We start from the raw sequence: 23,125 nt of genomic DNA, 5'->3' as shown, positions 1-23,125 counted from the left end.
CTAAGTCCAGATAGCAAGGGATGCCATGGCTATGGCCCCAAGAAACAGGGAGACATATGCACCAACCTGCAAGATGGTCGGGTTGTTGCTCATCCTCCGACCAAGAAAATCAGCCGCGATGAGATCCACCAGTGCCATATAGATCAGTACACCAGCCGACATGGCATTAAGAATACCCTCCACCACCAAAGCACGGGGGCTGTACGGGTTGTAGAATGATGCCATGGCGGAGCCTGCAGCGATCCCGGCGGGTGTTTTGATGGCAAAGAAGAACGCCATCAAAAGCATAGAGAGATCCTTCAGCTGAGCCTGCATAGATTTGTTTCATGACATACCTTGCTTAAAGTGAGGAACTATTATGTTTAGCACATATGTACTATTATTGGTTGAGCAGGTACATCTCAATTACAATACGAAGGTTTTGAAAAAAAAAACACACCTCTTTTCATTTTCTGAAAGACCACACTTAAGCATGATTATGGGAAAATGGAGATAGTTAATTAACCTGAGAAATGCAGTCACCCAGTGCAAAACCCTCAAAGAACTGGTGGAAGGAGAGGGCAGCAACCAGAGGCTTGATTGTACACGTGCTCTGCGAAATACCCAGTGATAGCCCGATGATCACTGAGTGTGATACAATTCCAAGTTCCAAAATCTTGAAGGTTGTCCATACATGCAGCAAATGACTATAAATTATTAGGCATATATACATGCAGCAAATGACTATAAATCTTGAAGGTTGGCCATTCATTACATTATTAAACCACATGAAAATAGGCCATTGTATTAATCCACACACCAGCTAAAATATTTTTTCCATTGATCATATGACTGGCTTGATTAACATAGTCTACATCACCTAAAATATATTTTCTATTGATCATATGGCTGGCTACATTAATGCAGTACTAAATACAGATGTATTCCCTCGAAGAAAGAGATTTATGGTAAATACAGCTACATATATAGACATAGTAAATAAGACCTTCTAAGAAGCACCACCTTTTCTCTAGAAAGTAAAATCAATTTTGTATCACAACTATTATCGATTTAAAAAGTTAGAAGTGGAGCCTATAAGCAGTACGTGCTTAAACTGACAAGGTTCCAGACGGTAGTATATAATGCTAACAATAAAGAGCAAGGATTTGACGAATTCAAAGTATCTAGGCCCTTAATTAATCATGGTCTTCATTTAATTTCTTTAGTTGTACATCGATCCTCACAATAATCTAGTACTCCATCCTTTCTGTTTATAGGGCTTGTCTCAATTTAAAGGGCTCATCTCCATCTCATTTGAAACTTCCGGGGGCCATTAAATCACTGCATGCAAGAATTAAAAAGGAACACACCAATGCATGTAATATTCCTACTCATCTAGTCTACAAGCATGCATGAATTACAATTAATTCAAATTAATGCATCAGTTTAATTTGAGTAGTTTTGTGAAGTACGAGAAACATTCCTCCACTCACCATATACCTTCACTGGTAGAAAAAGGGCCTGTTGTCCCGGTTCGTAAGGGCCTTTTGTCCCGGTTCTGGAACCGGGACTAAAGGGTCGGTACTAATGCCCTGTCCCTTTAGTCCCGGTTCAATCCAGAACCTGGACAGATGGGCCTCCACGTGGCCTGTACGTGGAGCCCAGGAAGGAGACCCTTTGGTCCCGGTTGGTGGCACCAACCGGGACCAATAGGCATCCACGCGTCAGCATTTCTGTGGTTGGGGTTTTTGTTTTTTTTAAAGGGGGGGTTGGGGGTTTTGGGGGGTTAATTTAGGTGTTTCATATATTGTGTTAGCTAGCTATAATTAATAGAGAGAAGTGTCCTCTCTTATGTCCGTGCTTGGTCGACGCTACGTACTATACATACGTATAGAGAGGACTAGACACGCTAGCTAGCTAGTAAGCAAATGAAGGAAACTGAAGATCGTCATGAACATATATGCATGGAGAGAGAAGTGATATCGACCACCTCTCCTTCTCCGAGAGATTGGTCGAACAACAAGTTCTCGTATATCTATCCGACACTACCGGCTACATATATACAATAATTATCTCTTACAAATATAATCATACGGACTCAGGGTCCACATAGTATTCTCCGTCTTCAGGGATCACGTGGTCAAGAAAGAATGCTGCCAATTCCTCTTGAATTGCTCGCATGCGAGCTGGTGCTAGGAGTTCATCCCGCTTCCGAAACATCTAATTTAAAGAAGGGGGTCAATACATATATATATGAATGAATGAAACTCAACACAAATGATGGTAATAAAATAAAATTGTGAATGTTGTTATTTACGTACTTCATATTGTTCGTTAGTGTAGCCCCGCTCACAGGTCGTGTGGCGGATGGACTCACAAACGTAGTATCCACAGAAATCATTCCCTTGTTCCTGACACAACCACTTTACAAGAAATAGAGGTCAATCAAACTGATAAGCAAGAATGCCAAATGGTATTGATGAAACTATCGCTTGAATGACTAGTAGATGCGCGGAACATGCTACTATAGTACTTAATTTCGGGTGTCTAAATTGCAGCTCCTTCGGCAGTCCCGGAGCTTTTCTGGTGAATTTTCTCCAAACCCTGCCGGACAAAGAAAACAATTACTTGATATATCAGGAAATGAACAAAGTTGCTGATATGGTGGATAATGATCGATTTAACTTACTTCTCGAGTATTTGAGTCATGTCTGCATAGTCCTGAGGATCTTTTCGTCTCGAGTCTAAGACGGTTACTAGTCCCTGCTCAAGCTTAATCTCTAGGAGAATATAGTGAAAGCTGCACACGCATGCATAACTCATCAATTACATTACTATAACCTTGACTAATATATAAGGGAAACTGAATACGCACAAGACAGTAACACTCACTTGAAGTTGTAAGGAAAGAGTATTATATCTTTGTTTTCATTTATTACCAACGATCGTAGCAAGTTGGCCTCGGTAGCTGCGGCATGAAATTTAACCTGAGTTGCATCTATGAGATATGTGTTAATGAACCCAATATCACCGACTTGTCTTTTCTTCAATTCGGCGATCTTCAATCTGCATAATATAGTGAGGATGATTATAAATACATGCAATGAAAGAGCTGAGCTATATAGATAGACTTAATGACAGAAGTAGTACTACTTACAGACAGTAGTAGGCGGCCGTTGTTTTATCGAGGGCCAATTGATTGAAAAACTGATAGAACTCCTCAAATGGAACATGCAACAGTTCAATTCCAACGAGGTCATGCTCCTTTTTAACTTTCACATACAAAGTACTCCTCCCCCCAGAGTCTCTGCAGATTTTCAAGTACCAATCATGCAATCTTCGCATCATCTTTGATAGAGATCTTTCATCTTTGACGAGAGGCTTTCCGTACTCGTATCTTTGTATCTGCACCTCCATGGGCTCATAATGTACATCGTCGGGCAGGTAATCTGCAAGATTGCTATAATCGGGCACCATCCTCAGATCATTAGCGACGTTGTGGCTAGGCACCTTGAGCGGGGGGCACGATTGCTTCGCTTGTTCGCCGAGCTGGGCAATTTGTTTCCCAGCTCGTCGTTCTTTCAGCCTTTGATCACTGACAGTACTTCCCGACCGCTCCGCTTCGGCAAATTCCTTTGCAATAATGCGCTCATAGTTTCCTTTCGGCGGAGACTTGGATGGTTTTGTCAGGGCAGCCAGAGTGCGCTTCGCTTTCACCGGATCTACCTTCTCCTCCGGAGCTGGATGTCTCTTTGCTTTCAACCCTTGAAACCAGTCATCCACTTCGGTTCGCGCGATCTCGGCGTTCTCCTCCGGGGTCCTCTCGTATGGTAACTTCTCTGGAGTCTTCAGAGAAGGACCGAATCTGTATGTCCTCCCGCCTCTGGCTGTACTGCTAGACGCCGGCCGAGCAGACGGAGCGGTTGTCTTCTGTACTTGCTTACGAGGCGGAGGAGAAGGACTACGACGCGCCGGAGCAGCCGGAGCGGTGGCAGGTCTCTTCCGCCCTTGCTGATGAGGCGGAGAAGGAGGAGGCTGGCTGCTCGGGCGCGTCGGCGCAGGCGGAGAAGGAGGCGGAGTGCCGCCACGTGCTGGAGAAGGAGCCGGTCGAGTGCCCTGATCGTCACTCGCCGGAGGAGGAGGCGGTGGAGGAGGCGGAGTGCCCTGACTCGCCGGAGGAGGAGGCGGTGGAGGAGGCGGAGTGCCCTGACTTGCCGGAGGAGGAGGAGGAGGCGGAGGCGTCTAGTTCGGAAGGTTGATGAGCTCCTTCCGCCATAGGCATGGAGTCTTCAGAGCAGACCCCAGCCTAGTCTCCCCTTCACCGGTAGGATGGTCAAGCTGGAGGTCCTCAAATCCCTCCGTTATTTCATCCATCATCACCCTAGCATATTCTTCTGGAATCGGCCGGCAGTGAGAAGTTGCGCCGGGTTCAGTAGGATAAACAGAGCCAACAGCCGCCTTGACCTTCAAATTCATCCATTGCGTAATAAGATGGCAATTTTGAGACTCCGTGATAGCATCCACGGGATAGCTGGCAGGAGCCGTCAAGGCATGCTCCGGCTAAAGCAGCTCGGTGGAAGCCACGCTGCTTCTCCGCTGAGATGGCGGGGTAGCTTCGGGGGAAGCTTCGGCAGTACGTTTGCTGCGATTTGCTTCTCATTCCTCTATCGCTTGTACCCTTGCTTGCAGCGCCTTCATTTGGGTCTACTGCACTTTTTTCCTCCTCTCATGGGATTTGTAACCGCCTGCGTCCGGAAACCCAACCTTCCACGGAATGGAGCCTGGCGTGCCTCGTGTCCGTCCAGGGTGCTCAGGATTCCCGAGGGCCATTGTGAGCTCGTCGTTCTCTCTGTCCGGAAAGAACGTCCCTTGCTGCGCTGCTTCGATATACTGCTGAAGCTTCCTGACTGGTATGTCCATTTGATCGTTCGTCCAAATGCACTTCCCTGTTACAGGGTCCAAGGTTCCGCCAGCCCCGAAGAACCAAGTCCGGCAACGGTCTGGCGAGTTAATTGTCTCTGGTTCGATCCCTTTATCAACCAGATCATTCTCAGTCTTGGCCCACTTAGGCCGGGCTACGAGGTAGCCACCTGACCCTGTGCGATGGTGATGCTTCTTCTTCACATCATTTTGCTTGTTTATCGCCGACATCTTCTTACTCTTTTCCGATGTCTTGTGGGCCACAAATGCGGGCCAGTGATCTCTGATCTTCTCATATCTGCCCTTGAATTCTGGTGTCTCATTATTTTCGACAAACTTATTCAGCTCTTTCTTCCACCTCCTGAATAGTTCTGCCATCCTCTTAAGAGCAAAAGACTTGATTAATTGCTCTTTAACTGGCTTCTCTGGATTATCCTCTGGCGGTAGGGTGAAATTTGACTTCAGCTCAGTCCAAAGATCATTTTTCTGCATATCATTGACATAAGACACCTTAGGGTCTTCTGTAGCCGTCTTAAACCATTGCTGGATGCTGATTGGGATCTTGTCCCTAACCAGAACCCCGCACTGAGCAACAGATGTGTTCTTTGTTCGGATGGGTTCAATCGGTTGGCCGTCGGGCGCGATTGCTATGATCTCAAACCTTTCATCCGAGCTCAACTTTTTCTTCGGGCCTCGTCTCTTTACCGAAGTTGTGCTCGATCCAGAGGGCTAGAAAAAAGAACAAAGACTTAATTAATATGTGTACATACCAAAACAATGAATGCATCAATTAGCTAGTCAGCACAGGTTTAACTAATATATATACCTGGCCGGACTCGGTTCGGTCACCGGAGCCGTCATCACGGTCTCCTTCTTGCACCGGCATTGGGTCACCGGAGCCGTCCTCATGTTCTTCTTCTTGCACCGGCATTAGGTCACCGTAGCCAGCTTCTGCACCCTCTCCTTCCAGACCATCGGTGTCGTTGAGAAACAACGAGACGGCATCACTTCCTTCTGCGATTATGTCCCTCAACAACGCTTCTTTTGCTTCGTCTCGGGCGGTGTCCATAGTTTCTACAAATATTTACAACATGGCAATTATTATTCAAACATGACAGATGGATATATTAGTGGCAAACGTAGAACTAGCTACCTAATCATAGTAAGGAATCATATATATTAATTAGTGGCCTCGACGCTGCTTCTCTAGGGTTTGGGGTGGCCTCGACAACGCTTCAAGGGTTTGGGGTGGCCTCGAGAACGCTTCAAGGAGGGGGTAATATCGACCCCCCCCACGTGTTGAAGCTATCGGGAGGGGGTTATATCGACAACGACGACACTACATCTATGTCCCTCGACGACCCTCGTTCCCGATAAAAAAAAGAGGAAGAAGAAGAAAAAAAAGAGGAGAAGAAAGAGTAGAGGAGAAGAACTCCTATATTCTTTCTTCTCCTCTTTTTTTTCTTCTCCCTCTTTTTTTTTATTCTCTTCTTCCTCTCATGTTCGAGAGGATCACCGAGGGGTCGGGAGGTTGCCTAGTGTCAAAGGATTCAACAAAACCATGTCTTCATCATTAGGCGAAAGTAACAGGTGCATGATGGTACGAAGCTCTCCAAAGTTATTTTGGAACGGAGTCCTAGATAGGATAATTCGCTTTTTGGTACAAAGTTCAGCAAGAACCTTCCAAATATCGTTATTTGGAAGGCCTTTGCTGAAATTCATACAAAAAGGCAAATTATCCTATCCGGGACACCATTCCAAAATAACTTTGGAGGACTTCGTCATGCTCTGGTTACTTCCGGCTAATGATGAAGCCATGGATTTCTTTAATACTTTGACACTAGGAAACCTCTCTCGACCCCTCGAACCCTCGACGACCCTGGAACCCTCGACCCCTAGACGACCCTGGAACCCTCGACCCTCGATCCCTCGACCCTATAGAACCCTCGAACCCTCGACCCTGAAACCCTCGACCCTTGACCCCTTAACGACCCTCGACCCTCTACCCTAGTTCCCGACCCTCGACCCCTCGGCGATCCTCGACACCCTCGTTCCCGATAAAAATTAAGAAGAAGAAGAAGAAGAAGAAGAAGAAGAAGAAGAAGAAGAAGAAGAAGAAGAAGAAAGAGGAGAAGAAAAAAGGAATAGCTAGAGGAGAAGATCGAAGAAAAAAAGAAGAAAAAAAAGAGGAGAAGAAGAAAGGAATAGTGGACAAGATATTCTATTTTCTCTTCCTCTCCACTATTCTTTTCTTCTTCTCCTCTTCTTTTTCTTCTTTTTTCTTCTCCTTATTTATTTCTCGTTTTCTTTTCCTCTCCTCTTCTTCTTTCTTTCCTCTTCTTATTTTCTTCTTTCCTATCCTTCTTTTTTCTTATAAATTTTAGCATATTCTAAATTTTCTTCTAACTTTCTATATATGAACAAAAAACTTTCTATGAACAAAAAACTTTCTATATATATATGAAAAAAAATTCTATGAACAAAAAAATTAAACTAACATACACATATACATTATACATTGTATATGAACATTATACATACACATATACATTATACATACACATATACATTATACGAAATTTTCTATGAACATATACATGCACATAGCCACATACGTACATACACATATACATTATATATATATATGAACAAAAAAATTAAACTTCAAAAAATGAATGGCAGGGGCGGCGGCACGACAGGGCAGGGGCGGCGCGCGGCGGCCGCGCAAGGCAGGGCGGCGCGCGGCGGCAGCGAAGGGCAGGGGCGGCAGCGCGATGGTAGCGCGCAGCGGCGACGGTAGCCAGTACAGGGGAGGAGCAGGGGAACGGGGCGGCGCTCACCGCGAGGTGGCGTCGGCGACGAGGAAGAAGCTAGGCTCGGGGACAGCGGAGGCCCGCTCGGGGGCGAGGGCAGGGGCACGTGGGCTCGGCGACGGCGACGGAGACGCGACGGCGAGGCACGGGCGACGGCAGGGGCGGCGGACGGCGTCGGGGCGGCCTGGCGACGTCGATGAGCTCGGCATCGTCGGGGCAACTGGCGAGGGAAATGGTGAAAATTTCTCAAGTGTTGCTTATATAGCTAAGGCATTGGTCACGGTTCGTGGCACCAACCGTGACCAATGCCCCCCTTTAGTCCCGGTTGGTGCCACCAACCGGGACCAAAGGCCTCTTTTCAGTAGCCCAAAGGGCGGGAAGCGGCGGCCTTTGGTCCCGGTTGGTGGCACCAACCGGGACTAAAGGGGGGCATTGGTCACGGTTGTTGCCACAAACCGTGACCAATTCCCCCCTTTAGTCCCGGTTGGTGCCACCAACCGGGACCAAAGGCCTTGTGCTACCCCACGCCCAAATGTTTAGTCCCACCTTGCTAGTTGAGAGGCAGCCGCACCTGTTTATAAGGTGCGGTGCGCCTTCCCTCTCGAGCTCCTCTCTAAAGCAGGCTTTCGGGCCTAACCGTGCAATGTGTGCCTATGGGCCTACTGGGCCTCCCGCGGGCCTGAATCCTGGCCCATGGTAGGGTTTCTAGTCGTATTCAGGCCGTGGGTGCCCAGTAGGTGGCACTTTTTTTGTTTTTTTGTTTTCTTTGTTGCTTTATTTATTTTATTTTGTTTCTACTTACAACAAAATACTTATTGTTGCTATTTTTAATTTTTTTTCCAGTTTGTTTGTTTTGTTTTCTGTATTATTTATTTTCTTTTGTTTTTTGCTTTATTTTTTAATTCTTTTTGCTTTTAGGTCAGCAAAATTATAAACTTTCTGTTGCTTTATTTATTTTATTTTGTTTCTACTTACAACAAAATACTTATTGTTGCTATTTCTTTCTAGTTTTTTTGTTTTTTTCTGCATTATTTATTTTCTTTTGTTTTTTGCTTTATTTTTTTATTCTTTTTGCTTTTAATTTTAGAAAAATTATAAACTTTCTGTTAGTGCCATTAGTTTTCAAATTTGAAAACACTTTTTTAGTTTTTTGTTTTCTTTGTTGCTTTATTTATTTTATTTTGTGATTAACTTTACTATAAAAATAGTTTTTTCCTTTTTTTTGATTTGTTTTTTGCATTATTTATTTTCTTTTGTTTTTTGCTTTAATTTTTAATTCTGTTTGCTTTTAGGTTAGCAAAATTATAAACTTTCTGTTAGTGCCATTAGTTTTAGAAAAATTATAAACTTTCTGTTAGTGCCATTAGTTTTCAAATTTGAATAGTTAAAATTTGAATTCTTTGAAAATTGTTTGAATCACAAGTTTGTGATTAACTTACTAAAAAAATGAGAATAGATGCGCTTATAGAGAAAATTCAACCTAAATTCCTAGTAAATTTTTATGAATTTCAGAGAAATTCACTATGAATTTAGGTTAAACTTTTCTCTATTAGGGCATCTATTTTCACTTTGAGAGGAGCTCAACAGGGCAGAGAGGGAAGGGCTTATAAACCGGTGTGAGCCCCCTTCAGTTGGCGAGGTGGGAGTAAACTCTGCCCGCAACGAGGACCAACCCTTTAGTCCCGGTTTGTGGCACAAACCGGGACTAATGGTCATGGGCCAGGGGCGAAGAGCAAAATTATAAACTTTCTGTTAGGGCCAGGGACTAATTGTCATGGTATTACGAGGGCCGAACCATAAGACATGAAAGCATTTCAAATAAACTCTGAAAAAGTTGAAAATTGGGATGGTATCATAATTTCACCCACATAGCATGTGCATGTACAAAACAGACAATGGTAGCATGTTCGTGTGTTACAAAGTTGGCATGGTATCATCATAATAGTTGCGGGAGAAAGTCTTCACTTTTTCTTCGCTTGTGTCATTTGCTTATTGCGCCGTAACCATGGATAATCTTCATTGTTTATCAGGATGCTTGGGTCAGCCTTGACATTGAAGGGAGGAATTTCATGAAACTTTTCATAATCTTCAGACATGTCTGTCTTGCTGTCCACTCCCAGGATGTCCCTTTTTCCTGAAAGAACTATGTGGCGCTTTGGCTCATCATATGATGTATTCGCTTCCTTATCTTTTCTTTTTCTCGGTTTGGTAGACATGTCCTTCACATAGATAACCTGTGCCACATCATTGGATAGGACGAACGGTTCGTCAGTGTACCCAAGATTTTTCAGATCCACTGTTGTCATTCCGTACTATGGGTCTACCTGTACCCCGCCGCCTAACAGATTGACCCATTTGCACTTAAACAAAGGGACCTTAAAATTAGGGCCGTAGTCAAGTTCCCATATGTCCATGATGTAACCATAATATGTGTCCTTTCCGCTCTCGGTTGCTGCATCAAAGCGGACACCGCTGTTTTGGTTGGTGCTCTTTTGATCTTGGGCGATCGTGTAAAATGTATTCCCATTTATCTCATATCCTTTGTAAGTCAATACAGTCAAAGATGGTCTCCTGGAAAACAAGTACAACTCATCACAAACAGTGTTGTCATCTCTGAGACGTGTTTCCAATCAACTGCTGAAAGTCCTGATGTGTTCACATGGTATCCAGTCGTCGCACTGCTCCGGGTGTTTGGAGAGCAGACTGTTCTTGTGTTCATCGACATACGGGGTCACCAAGGTAGAATTCTGTAGAACTGTGTAGTTTGCTTGAGACCAAGAATATCCGTCCCTGCATATTATTGAGTCTCTTCCAAGAGTGCCTTTTCCAGTTAGTCTCCCCTCATACCGCGATTTAGGGAGACCTATCTTCTTAAGGCCAGGAATGAAGTCAACACAAAACCCGATAACATCCTCTGTTTGATGGCCCATGGAGATGCTTCCTTCTGGCCTAGCGCGGTTACGAACATATTTCTTTAGGACTCCCATGAACCTCTTAAAGGGGAACATATTGTGTAGAAATACGGCCCCCAGGATGACAATCTCGTCGACTAGATGAACTAGGACGTGCATCATGATATTGAAGAAGGATGGTGGGAACACCATCTCGAAACTGACAAGACATTGTGCCACATCACTCCTTAGCCCTGGTACAATTTCTGGATCGATCACCTTCTTAGAGATTGCATTGAGGAATGCACATAGCTTCACAATGGCTAATCGGACGTTTTCCGATAGAATCCCCCTCAATGCAACCGGAAGCAGTTGCGTCATAATCACGTGGCAGTCATGAGACTTTAGGTTCTGAAACTTTTTCCCTGGCATATTTATTATTCCCTTTATATTCGACGAGAAGCCAGTCGTGACCTTCATACTGAGCAGGCATTCAAAGAAGATTTCTTTCTCTTCTTTAGTAAGAGCGTAGCTGGCAGGACCTTTATACTGCTTCGGAGGCATGCCGTCTTTTTCGTGCAAACGTTGCAGATACTCCCGTGCCTCAGGTGTATATTTTGTCTTCCCATACACGCCCAAGAAGCCTAGCAGGTTCACGCAAAGGTTCTTCGTCACGTGCATCACGTCGATTGAGGAGCGGACCTCTAGGTCTTTCCAGTAGGGTAGGTCCCAAAATATAGATTTCTTCTTCCACATGGGTGCGTGTCCCTCAGCGTCATTCGGAACAGCTAGTCCACCGGGACCCTTTTCAAAGATTACGTAGTGTAAATCATTGACCATAGCAAGCACGTGATCACCGGTGCGCATGGCGGGCTTCTTCCGGTGATCTGCCTCGCCTTTGAAATGCTTGCCTTTCTTTCGACATTGATGGTTGGTCGGAAGAAATCGACGATGGCCCAGGTACACATTCTTCCTGCATTTGTCCAGGTATATACTTTCAGTGTCATCTAAACAGTGCGTGCATGCGTGGTATCCTTTGTTTGTCTGTCCTGAAAGGTTACTGAGAGCGGGCCAATCGTTGATGGTCACGAACAGCAATGCCTTAAGGTTAAATTCCTCCTGTCTGTGCTCATCCCACGTACGTACACCGTTTCCATTCCACAGCTGTAAAAGTTCTTCAACTAATGGCCTTAGTTACACATCAATTTCGTTGCCGGGTTGCTTAGGGCCTTGGATGAGAACTGGCATCATAATGAACTTCCGCTTCATGCACATCCAAGGAGGAAGGTTATACATACATAGAGTCACAGGCCAGGTGCTGTGATTGCTGCTCTGCTCCCCAAAAGGATTAATCTCATTCGCGCTTAAAGCAAACCATACATTCCTTGGGTCCTTTGCAAACTCATCCCAGTACTTTCTCTCGATTTTTCTCCACTGCGAGCCGTCAGCGGGTGCTCTCAACTTCCCATCTTTCTTTCGGTTCTCACTGTGCCATCACATCAACTTGGCATGCTCTTCGTTTCTGAACAGACGTTTCAACCGTGGTATTATAGGAGCATACCACATCACCTTTGCAGGAACCCTCTTCCTGGGGGGCTCGCCGTCAACATCACCAGGGTCATCTCGTCTGATCTTATACCGCAATGCACCGCATACCGGGCATGCGTTCAGATCCTTGTATGCACCGCGGTAGAGGATGCAGTCATTAGGGCATACATGTATCTTCTCCACCTCCAATCCTAGAGGGCATACGACCTTCTTTGCTGCGTATGTACTATCGGGCAATTCGTTATCCTTTGGAAGCTTCTTCTTCAATATTTTCAGTAGCTTCTCAAATCCTTTGTCAGCCACAGCATTCTCTGCCTTCCACTGCAGCAATTCCAGTACGGTACCGAGCTTTGTGTTGCCATCTTCGCAATTGGGGTATAACCCTTTTTTGTGATCCTCTAACATGCGATCGAACTTCAGCTTCTCCTTTTGACTTTCGCATTGCGTCCTTGCATCGACAATGACCCGGGGAGATCATCATCATCGGGCACATCGTCTGGTTCCTCTTGATCTTCAGCAGCTTCACCCGTTGCAGCATCATTGGGCACATCGTCTGGTTCCTCTTGATTTTCACCAGCTTCCCCCGTTGCAGCATCACCGTATTCAGGGGGCACATAGTTGTCATCGTACTCTTCTTCTTCGCCGTCTTCCATCATAACCCCTATTTCTCCGTGCCTCGTCCAAACATTATAGTGTGGCATGAAACCCTTGTAAAGCAGGTGGGAGTGAAGGATTTTCCGGTTAGAGTAAGACCTCGTATTCCCACATTCAGTGCATGGACAACACATAAAACCATTCTGCTTGTTTGCCTCAGCCGCATCGAGAAACTCATGCACGCCCTTAATGTACTCGTGGGTGTGTCTGTCACCGTACATCCATTGCTGGTTCATCTGCGTGCATTATATATAATTAAGTGTCTAAATTAATAGAAGTTCATCATCACATTAAAACCAAAGTGCATACATAGTTCTCATCTAACAACATATAGCTCTCCAGAGCATCTAATTAATTAAACCATACATTGAAACTATGTAAAACATTTCAATGCGAAAACAAATGCGATCATAATCGCAACCAAGGTAATAATTGATCCAACGGCATAATGATACCAAGCCTCGGTATGAATGGCATATTTTCTAATCTTTCTAATCTTCAAGCGCATTGCATCCATCTTGATCTTGTGATCATCGATGACATCCGCAACATGCAACTCCAATATCATCTTCTCCTCCTCAATTTTTGTTATATTTTCCTTCAACAAATTGTTTTCTTCTTCAACTAAATTTAACCTCTCGACAATAGGGTCGGTTGGCATTTCCGATTCACATACATCCTACATAAATAAAATCTATGTCACGTTGGTCGGCATAATTTTCATAAACAATAAATGAACCAATAGTTATAAAGATAATATATATACCACATCCGAATCATAGACAGGACGAGGGCCGACGGGGGTGGATACCAAAACTATCGCACTATATAAGATGCAATAATAAAAGTAAGAAAATAATACAAGTATCTATGTAAACATACAAGTAAGAATATTTTTCCTTTCAGAAAGAAGATAAGAACAAGAGGCTCACCATGGTGGTGCCGGGGATGAGCTCGGCGCGGGTGATCGACGGCGGTGAAGACCGGGACGGGGCGTGACGGACCGCTAAACCTAAACAAATATTATGAAAAATGGAGATTGGAGGTCGAGCTTGGAGAGGAGAAAACTTAAGTAGTGTGGCTCGGGCATTCCATCGAACACCTTGTGTGCATAGGAGGTGAGCTAGAGCACCACCAAGCCCTCTCCCCCTCGGCCAGAGAAAAACAGAGCACTGGGGTGCTCTGCTCGCGAGCGAGGGGTATATATAGGCACCTCATTGGTCCCGGTTGGTGACATGAGCCGGGACTAAAGGGGAGCCTTTGGTCCCGGTTCAAGCCACCAACCGGGACCAATGGTGGTGGGCCAGGAGCGAGGCCCATTGGTCCCGGTTCATCCCACCAACCGGGACCAAAAAGTCCAGATGAACCGGAACCAATGGCCCACGTGGCCCGACCGGCCCCCTGGGCTCACGAACCGGGACCAATGCCCCCATTGGTCCCGGTTCTGGACTGAACCGAAACTAATGGGATGACCCGGCCTGGACCAAAGCCCTGTTTTCTACTAGTGCTTGGAAAATAAGTATAATGGTTGGTATTTGTCAATCCGAATCTAACATATCATAATGGTGGAGATTCAATACGAATGTAGTACTTTTTTGTGAGAACAATAGTGACATACTATATACACTGATGAAATAAAACGTGGGCTGCTGTCCCTTCAGTATGCGCAACTCTAGATCCATGGTATACATTTGAAACATAACTCACAAACACAGAAAGTGTATATTTTTTTTAAGGGCGTTGCAATGAAATTTAATATAATTGTGTACTAAACCAAACACTAGCATGTTTGTTTTGCGGGGTACTGCTTTCTTGACCAGGCTACAACAAACTAATCACCTCCTACAGTCCGTGGTTGGCCAAAGAATGAAAATTATGTAATTATTTTTATTTTACCATGTTAAATTAATGATATGACTATCAAATATTTATTATTGATCCACTAGAAAGAAGCTGCAACGAGACAAATATTTTAATATTGTCTTGAGGAAAAATATCGACATGTTGGATCCACATTATAATGATGATGGATGATCGGGAGTAGCACCACGACAGGTTGGAATTGCTACCAAAGACTACTCTACCAAAAAATTGGTCATGGCCAGAATGCTGATCCTTGTTTGGATAATTATATATAGTGATACTATTCATTACCTGGGGGTAGAATAAGTTATTCTTCACCCGAGATAATTTTACGATCGTTTTATAAATAAATACCATTGAAATACAAATAGTTACATTCATATTGATTCACTATGTAAAATTTGCATAGAAAAAGAAAAATATAGGTCATAAGACCAAAAAATCGTATTCTATGTATATTTTATACTATATTTTTACATATGTAATTTTACATGTCAAAGTATTTTTTATGGCGAATATATGTTTTCTTACGTTCTCTTTTTACGTCTAAAATAAGACAAAATTTACGGAAAGTAAAATTACGATGCATTAATGTTGAAACAGAGGGGGGGGGGGGGTGAAGAATAACTATTCCTCACCGAGGGTGACGAATAGTCAATCCCTATTCCTCACTTCAGGATCAATATATACCGAGACATTTGCTATTTTTGTCCATGACACATCCAGACATATTTTTTTAATCCCGCCGTTGGATCATGTTATATTATAGGTGTGTTGGTTTAATATTTTTTTCAGTATTTTTAAGAACTTTTACACCTTTGAAAACTTTAACTAGTTCTATGGTAAGCTATTGTAGAAAATCCTACTCCTATATATATATTTTGGAAAATTATATGTCCCAAAATTCTTGGCTTAGATTTGTCTAGATGCGCATGTACTAGAGGGAGGTTATATATATATATTGGAAAATTATATGTGTTTTGCTAGTTAAATTGATGACCTACATTCCCATGCGAGGCTTATATGTGCATCTGGAGGGAGGGTGTAGATATGTTGGTTTATCATATATGTCATGCATGATTAATTCTATTTTTTGCGGGAAAGGAGCATGCATGATTAATTCGACTAGCACATTTGTCATCTTTTCCTATTGGTGTGTCACTAACCCCATATAAAGATGCAACTAATTTGCTGAAAGTATATAGCTTAATAAAAAAAGTTGCACCCGGAGTATATGTGCGCGTGCAATGTACCCGGGAGGTTGGTGTCACGTGCATACAATATGCGGATGATACCATGACTATGGTGGAGGGGGTTGAAACTTGATATCATCAACCTCAAGTTTCTTCTTCTCTATTTTGAGGCCATGCCCGGTCTTAAGATCAAATTTGATAAGAGCGACATTGTGGTTTTAGGATTCTCGGACGACGATCGGTAGCGGATTTCGGACAAGATGAATTGCAGGTTGTAGTCGTTCCCTATTACGTACATAGTGACGCCGTTGTCTCATACGAGGGTAACCTTGAGGGATTTCAACCCGCTTATTGCTCTGGTCGCTTCTAGGTCGGTGCCATGGTGTGACCGTGTTAGGTCCAATGGGAGTAAGTACATTCTTATTGACTCCGGCCACTTGGCAGCCTTTTTTCTTCTTTCTTTGCATTCCCCTTGGATGTGTTTGTGCTGATGCCCCAGCAGGCGTTATTATTTTCTTTGGTGCACTTGAACTTGTTGTATGAACTGCATGATTGATTTATCTATAAAGCATGATGAAAGCCTGCTTCGAGAGAATTCCTTCTTGCACACATACTTAAGCGACTAATTAATTAAGCGAGAGTGATATAGTGTTTTTGAGCTCGTTACGATTATGCTTGCCTGGTATAAGCTATCCCAAAAAACAGCATCGATTATGCTTGAGCTTGAGAGGAGGGGCAAGGCAAGCACTGTGTTCGTACCTGCGAAACCACCACTTGACGAGCTTGGGACGGGCCCTCCTCGTTCTCGTGGCCATGGCCGTTGTGCACTACTCCTTCGTAGACGTGCGCATGGCTGTGCCCAAGGGTGGCCTTACACTTCTCGCCCCCTGTAGTCCTCCCGTCCTCCAGCAATGGCGACCTTTCATCTTGGGCGCTCGTTGTGGCGGAGGCGGCAGCGGCCATATCGCGCGGCTTACGCTCGTAAAACTGTGTGCCGATGAAGTCGACCATGAGCGTGACGAGGCTGGCGAGCATGGCGACAGAGCCCGCGAAGGGGAACTGCCGCCACGGCGACGAGTCCGGGAGGCACGGGTCCAAGAATTTCTCCTCCGCGTCGTGCATCATGTGCACGTACCCCGTGCCCAGGACTACCCCCGCCGCGAACGCCTTGGCGAGCACGAACGCCCACCCGCCCTCACCGGCTCGAACCCCGCCACGCCACCTGTGGCCGACGAGCGGGATGGCGACGCCGGCGGCGCTCGAGACAAGGATAGCGGCGACGGCGACCATCTTGAGCTGCAGCGCGGCCGCCTCGTTGCGGCAGACATCGCCGCCGCCATCCCCCGTCGCTTCCGCGTCACAGCTCGCCGCGGAAACCGAAGCTGCTACCCATCATCAGATATACTGTATCAAGCAGTGCGGCCGCGTCATAGTCATACTACCAAGAACCATCGAGCGGTGCCGCCGTAACTAATTAGTAGTAACGTGATATATCTACGTACATACCTGCGAACCGTTGTAGGTAGGGCAAGAGGGCGACGTACGGCTCCATTTCCTGGTCTCTCGACGAACGCCGGCCGACGAATGCGGTCGTCTTGCTCTTGTCCCGCAGAACAATCGGATGCGAGTTGAGAGTTGAAAGTTGAGACTCCGGCCAGAGTTTACAGCCATGAACACATGGTATCCACTGCATCAGCGCGGCGCATGTTGTCATCCCGCCGCGTCCGCGCCTGGTGGGCCGTCGGGGGGTGAGCCAGGGTCCACATTCTGGGTGACGGCATAAAAAACATGAGACAGGCATGCGCGGTCTTCTGTGTGTGTGTGTGGATTTCAGGACGCGGAGGTACGATGTCGACACAATGACGATGTCTGGACACGAAGGTACGATGTCGACACAGTTGTTGTGTTTGCTTTGATTTTTCGTTCACAATCTAGAACCCAATGTGTCAACCATAAGGTTTCACAAAATAATATGTGGATGATAAGGCCCATGATTCGACTGTGATCGTTAGGGATTGGTACGAAGATAATTTCCTAAGCAAGCTGCAAGCAGGGCTAATTTTAACAACCGATGTAGTAACAATGAAAACCACTCCTTATTTGGCGAGGTTGTACCAGCAAGTGCGTCAAGCAAAAATTGCCATTGTCGTGGAACGCCCATCCCAACAGCAGATAATGAGGGCTGAGAACGTTGACCACGATTCAAATCGATTTCGAAAAAGAACTACTAATCCATACTTTTCGAGGAATCCTTCATCAGTGGTTGTGAATGATTGACTTTTTCAATCCTTTCGACCTTGGTTCCGTAGGAGCAAGTCGGAAAGGTTGAGAAATAGAACCATCTGATTTGATTCGTTCCCAATAGACATGAGATGATTATCTTAGGGTGATCCTTTTGTCAACGGATGCTCCTATTACACGTGTAAATGATGGAAGACTAACACATCCTTGTGGGAGCCGACGAAGCTTCACTCCATGATCAAGGCAACCCCGAAGACGTCGACACACTGCAATTCATGTTGGGGAACGTAGCAGAAATTCAAAATTTTCCTACGTGTCACCAAGATCTATCTATGGAGAGACTAGCAACGAGGGGAAGGAGAGTGCATCTACATACCCTTGTAGATCGCTAAGCGGAAGCGTTCAAGTGAACGGGGTTGATGGAGTCGTACTCGTCGTGATTCAAATCACCGATGATCCTAGCGCCGAACGGACGGCACCTCCGCGTTCAACACACGTACGGAACGGAGACGTCTCCCATGCCTTGATCCAGCAAGGAGGAGGGAGAGGTTGATGGAGATCCAGCAGCACGACGGCGTGGTGGAAGTAGCGGGATTCCAACAGGGCTTCGCTAAGCGCTGCGGGAGGAGGTAGATGTGTCACGGGAGGGAGAGGGAGGCGCCAGGCCTTAGATTTGTTTGCTCCTCCTTTTTCCCCACTATATATAGGGCCAAGGGAGAGGGGGAGGCGCAGCCCTTGCCCCTTCCTCCAAGGAAGGGTGCGGCCAAGGGTGGGGAGGAGTCCATCCTCCCTAAGGCACCTCGGAGGTGCCTTCCCCTTTTAGGACTCTCCCCTTTTTCCTCTCTCTTGGCGCATGGGCCTCTTGGGGCTGGTGCCCTTGGCCCATATAGGCCAAGGCACACCCCCTACAGCCCATGTGTCCCCCCGGGGGCAGGTGGCCCCACCCGGTGGGCCCCCGGAACCCTTCCGGTGGTCCCGGTACAATACCGGTGACCCCGAAACTTGTCCCGATGGCCGAAATAGCACTTCCTATATATAATTCTTTACCTCCGGACCATTCCGGAACTCCTCGTGACGTCCGGGATCTCATCCGGGACTCCGAACAACTTTCGGGTTACCGCATACTAATATCTCTATAACCCTAGCATCACCGAACCTTAAGTGTGTAGACCCTACGGGTTCGGGAGACATGCAGACATGACCGAGACGTTCTCCGGTCAATAACCAACAGCGGGATCTGGATATCCATGTTGGCTCCCACATGTTCCACGATGATCTCATCGGATGAACCACGATGTCAAGGACTTAATCAATCCCGTATACAATTCCCTTTGTCTAGCGGTATGTTACTTGCCCGAGATTCGATCGTCGGTATCCATATACCTTGTTCAATCTCGTTACCGGCAAGTCTCTTTACTCGTTCCGTAACACATCATCCCGTGATCAACTCTTTGGTCACATTGCGCATATGATGATGTCCTACCGAGTGGGCCCAGAGATACCTCTCCGCTTACACGGAGTGACAAATCCCAGTCTCGATTCGTGCCAACCCAACAGACACTTTCGGAGATACCTGTAATGCACCTTTATAGTCACCCAGTTACGTTGTGACGTTTGATACACCCAAAGCACTCCTACGGTATCCGGGAGTTGCACAATCTCATGGTCTAAGGAAATGATACTTGACATTAGAAAAGCTTTAGCATACGAACTATATGATCTTTGTGCTAGGCTTAGGATTGGGTCTTGTCCATCACATCATTCTCCTAATGATGTGATCCCGTTATCAACGACATCCAATGTCCATGGTCAGGAAACCGTAACCATCTATTGATCAACGAGCTAGTCAACTAGAGGCTCACTAGGGACATGGTGTTGTCTATGTATCCACACATGTATCTGAGTTTCCTATCAATACAATTATAGCATGGATAATAAACGATTATCATGAACAAGGAAATATAATAATAATCAATTTATTATTGCCTCTAGGGCATATTTCCAACAGTCTCCCACTTGCACTAGAGTCAATAATCTAGTTCACATCGCCATGTGATTAACATTCACAGGTCACATCACCATGTGACTAACACCCAAGAGTTTACTAGAGTCAGTAGTCTAGCTCACATCACTATGTGATTAACACTCAATGAGTTCTAGGTTTGATCATGTTGCTTGTGAGAGAGGTTTTAGTCAACGGGTCTGAACCTTTCAGATCCGTGTGTGCTTTACAAATCTCTATGTCATCTACTAGATGTAGCTACCACGTTCTATTTGGAGCTAATCCAAATAACTGTTCTACTTGGAGCTATTCTAAATTGTTGCTCCATTATACGTATCCGGCATCTCTACTCAGAGCTATCCGGATAGGTGTTAAGCTTGCATCGACGTAACCCTTTACGACGAACTCTTTTACCACCTCCATAATCGAGAAAATTCCTTAGTCCACTAGTTACTAAGGATAACTTTGACCGCTGTCTTGTGATTCATTCCTGGATCACTCTTGTACCCTCATGGCAAGGCACACTTCAGGTGCGGTACACAGCATAGCATACTGTAGAGCCTATGTCTTAAGCATAGGGGACGACCTTCGTCCTTTCTCTCTATTCTGCCGTGGTCGAGCTTTAAGTCTTAACTTCATACCTTATAACTCAGCCAAGAACTCCTTCTTTGACTGATCCATCTTGAACACCTTCAAGATCATGTCAAGGTATGTGCTCATTTGAAAGTACCATTATGCGTTTTGATCTATCCTTATAGATCTTGATGCTCAATGTTCAAGTAGTTTAATCCAGGCTTTCCATTGAAAAACACTTTCCAAATAACCCTATATGCTTTCCAGAAATTCTACGTCATTTCCGATCAACATATATTCATCAGAAAATCTTATAGTGCTCCCACTCACTTCTTTGGAAATACCAGTTTCTCATAAACTTTGTATACACCCAAAATCTTTGATCATCTCATCAAAGCATACATTCCAACTCCGAGATGCTTACTCCAGTCCTCAGAAGGATTGCTGGAGCTTTGCATACTTATTAGCATCTTTCAGGATTGACAAAACCTTCCGGTTGTATCACATACAACCTTTCCTCAGAAAATCATCGAGGAAACAATGTTTTGACATCCTATCTACAAGATTTCATAAATAATGCAGTAATCGCTAATATAATTCCAACAGACTTTTAGCATCGCTACGAGTGAGAAAATCTCACCGTAGTCAACTCCTTAAACTTGTCGGAAAACATCTTAACGACAAGTCGAGCTTTCTTAATGGTGACATTTACCATCATTGTCCGTCTTCCTTTTAAAATCCATCTACACTCAATAGCCTTACGACCATCAAGTAGTTCTTCCAAAGTCTACACTTTGTTTTCATACATGGATCCTCTCTCGGATTATATGGCCTCAAGCCATTTATCGGAATCCAGGCCCACCATCGCTTCTCCATAGCTCGTAGGTTCATTGTTGTCTAGCAACATGACTTCCAAGACAGGATTATGTACCACTCTGAAGTAGTACGCATCCTTGTCATCCTCCGAGGTTTGATAGTGACTTGATCTGAAGTTTCATGATCACCATCATAAGCTTCCACTTCAATTGGTGTAGGTGCCACAGGAACAACTTCCTGTGCCCTGCCACACACTAGTTGAAGAGACGGTTCAATAACCTCATCAAGTCTCCACCATCCTCCTACTCAATTCTTTCGAGAGAAACTTTTCCTCGAGAAAGGACCCGATTCTAGAAGCAATCCTTTATTGCTTTCGGATCTGAGACAGGAGGTATACCCAACTGTTTTGGGTGTCCTATGAAGATGCATTTATCCGCTTTGGGTTTGAGCTTATCAGCCTGAAACTTTTTCACATAAGCGTCGCAACCCCAAACTTTTAAGAAATGACAGCTTAGGTTTCTCTAAACCATAGTTCATACGGTGTCATATCATCGGAATTACGTGGTGCCCTATTTAAAGTGAATGTGGTTGTCTCTAATGCCTAACCCATAAACTATCGTGGTAATTCGATAAGAGACATCATGGTATGCATCATATCCAAATAGGGTGCAGTTATGATGTTCGGACACACCATCACACTATGGTGTTCCAGGCTGTATTAGTTGTGAAACAATTTCCACAATGTCTTAATTCTGTGCCAAACTCGTAATTCAGATATTCATCTTTATGATCATATCATAGATATTTTTATCCTCTTATCACGACGATCTTTCAACTTCCCACTGAAATTACTTGAACCTTTCAATAATTCAGACTCGTGATTCATCAAGTAAATATACTCAACATCTACTCAAATCATCTGTGAAGTAAGAACATAACGATATCCACTACATGCCTCAGCACTCATTGGACTGCACACATCAAAATGTATTACTTCCAACAAGTTGCTTTCTAGTTACATTTTACTGAAACCGAGGCTTTCAGTCATCTTGCCCATGTGGTATGATTTGCATGTCTCAAGTGATTCAAAAACAAGCGAGTACAAAACGGTCCATTTGCATGGAGTTTCTTCATGCATATATACCAATAGACATGGTTCGCAGGTCCCAAACTTTTCAAAAATGAGTGAGTCCAAAGATCCATCTACATGGAGCTTCTTCATGCGTTTTATACCGATATGACTTACGTGGCAGTGCCACAAGTAGGTGGTACTATCATTACTATCTTTTGGCATGAACATGTGTATCACTACAATCGAGATTCAATAAACCATTCATTTTAGGTGTAAGACCATCGAAGGTATTATTCAAATAAACAGAGTAACCATTACTCTCCTTAAATGAATAACCGTATTGCGATAGACATAATCCAATCATGTCTATGCTCAACGCAAACACCAATCTCGATGGTAGAGGGAGCGTGCGATGCTTGATCATATCAACATTGAGAACACTTCCAACACATATCGTCAGCTCACCTTTAGCTAGTCTCCGTTTATTCCGTAGCTTTTATTTTGAGTTACTAACATTTAGCAACCGAACCGGTATCTAATACCCTGGTGCTACTAGGAGT

At 44.8% G+C, this 23,125-nt stretch overlaps 1 protein-coding gene across 2 annotated transcripts; it reads right to left on the bottom strand.

Annotated features, from left to right (window-relative positions):
• Positions 1 to 17,643, bottom strand: LOC125519153 (zinc transporter 10-like). 2 transcript variants are annotated; one of them, XM_048684037.1, is made up of 4 exons: positions 17,368 to 17,643; positions 16,621 to 17,243; positions 506 to 655; positions 1 to 309 (listed from the first exon to the last, which is right to left on the bottom strand). In XM_048684037.1, the coding sequence occupies exons 1-4, from the start codon at positions 17,573 to 17,575 to the stop codon at positions 1 to 3; spliced, it is 1,290 nt and encodes a 429-aa protein (XP_048539994.1). In that variant the 5' UTR covers positions 17,576 to 17,643. The 2 variants fall into 2 exon arrangements, with proteins under 2 accessions (XP_048539994.1, XP_087392747.1); XM_087536621.1 differs by lacking the exons at positions 1 to 309; positions 506 to 655 and adding an exon at positions 12,479 to 13,484.
• Positions 17,644 to 23,125: the final 5,482 nt, after the last annotated feature.

This window comes from Triticum urartu, chromosome 7A (genome assembly GCF_056163025.1).
Source record: "Triticum urartu cultivar PI428250 chromosome 7A, HENAU_Tu73, whole genome shotgun sequence".
Classification (NCBI taxonomy): domain Eukaryota; kingdom Viridiplantae; phylum Streptophyta; class Magnoliopsida; order Poales; family Poaceae; genus Triticum; species Triticum urartu.
The sequence above is the reverse complement of the archived record's forward strand: the minus strand, read 5'-3'. Positions and strand labels throughout refer to the sequence as shown.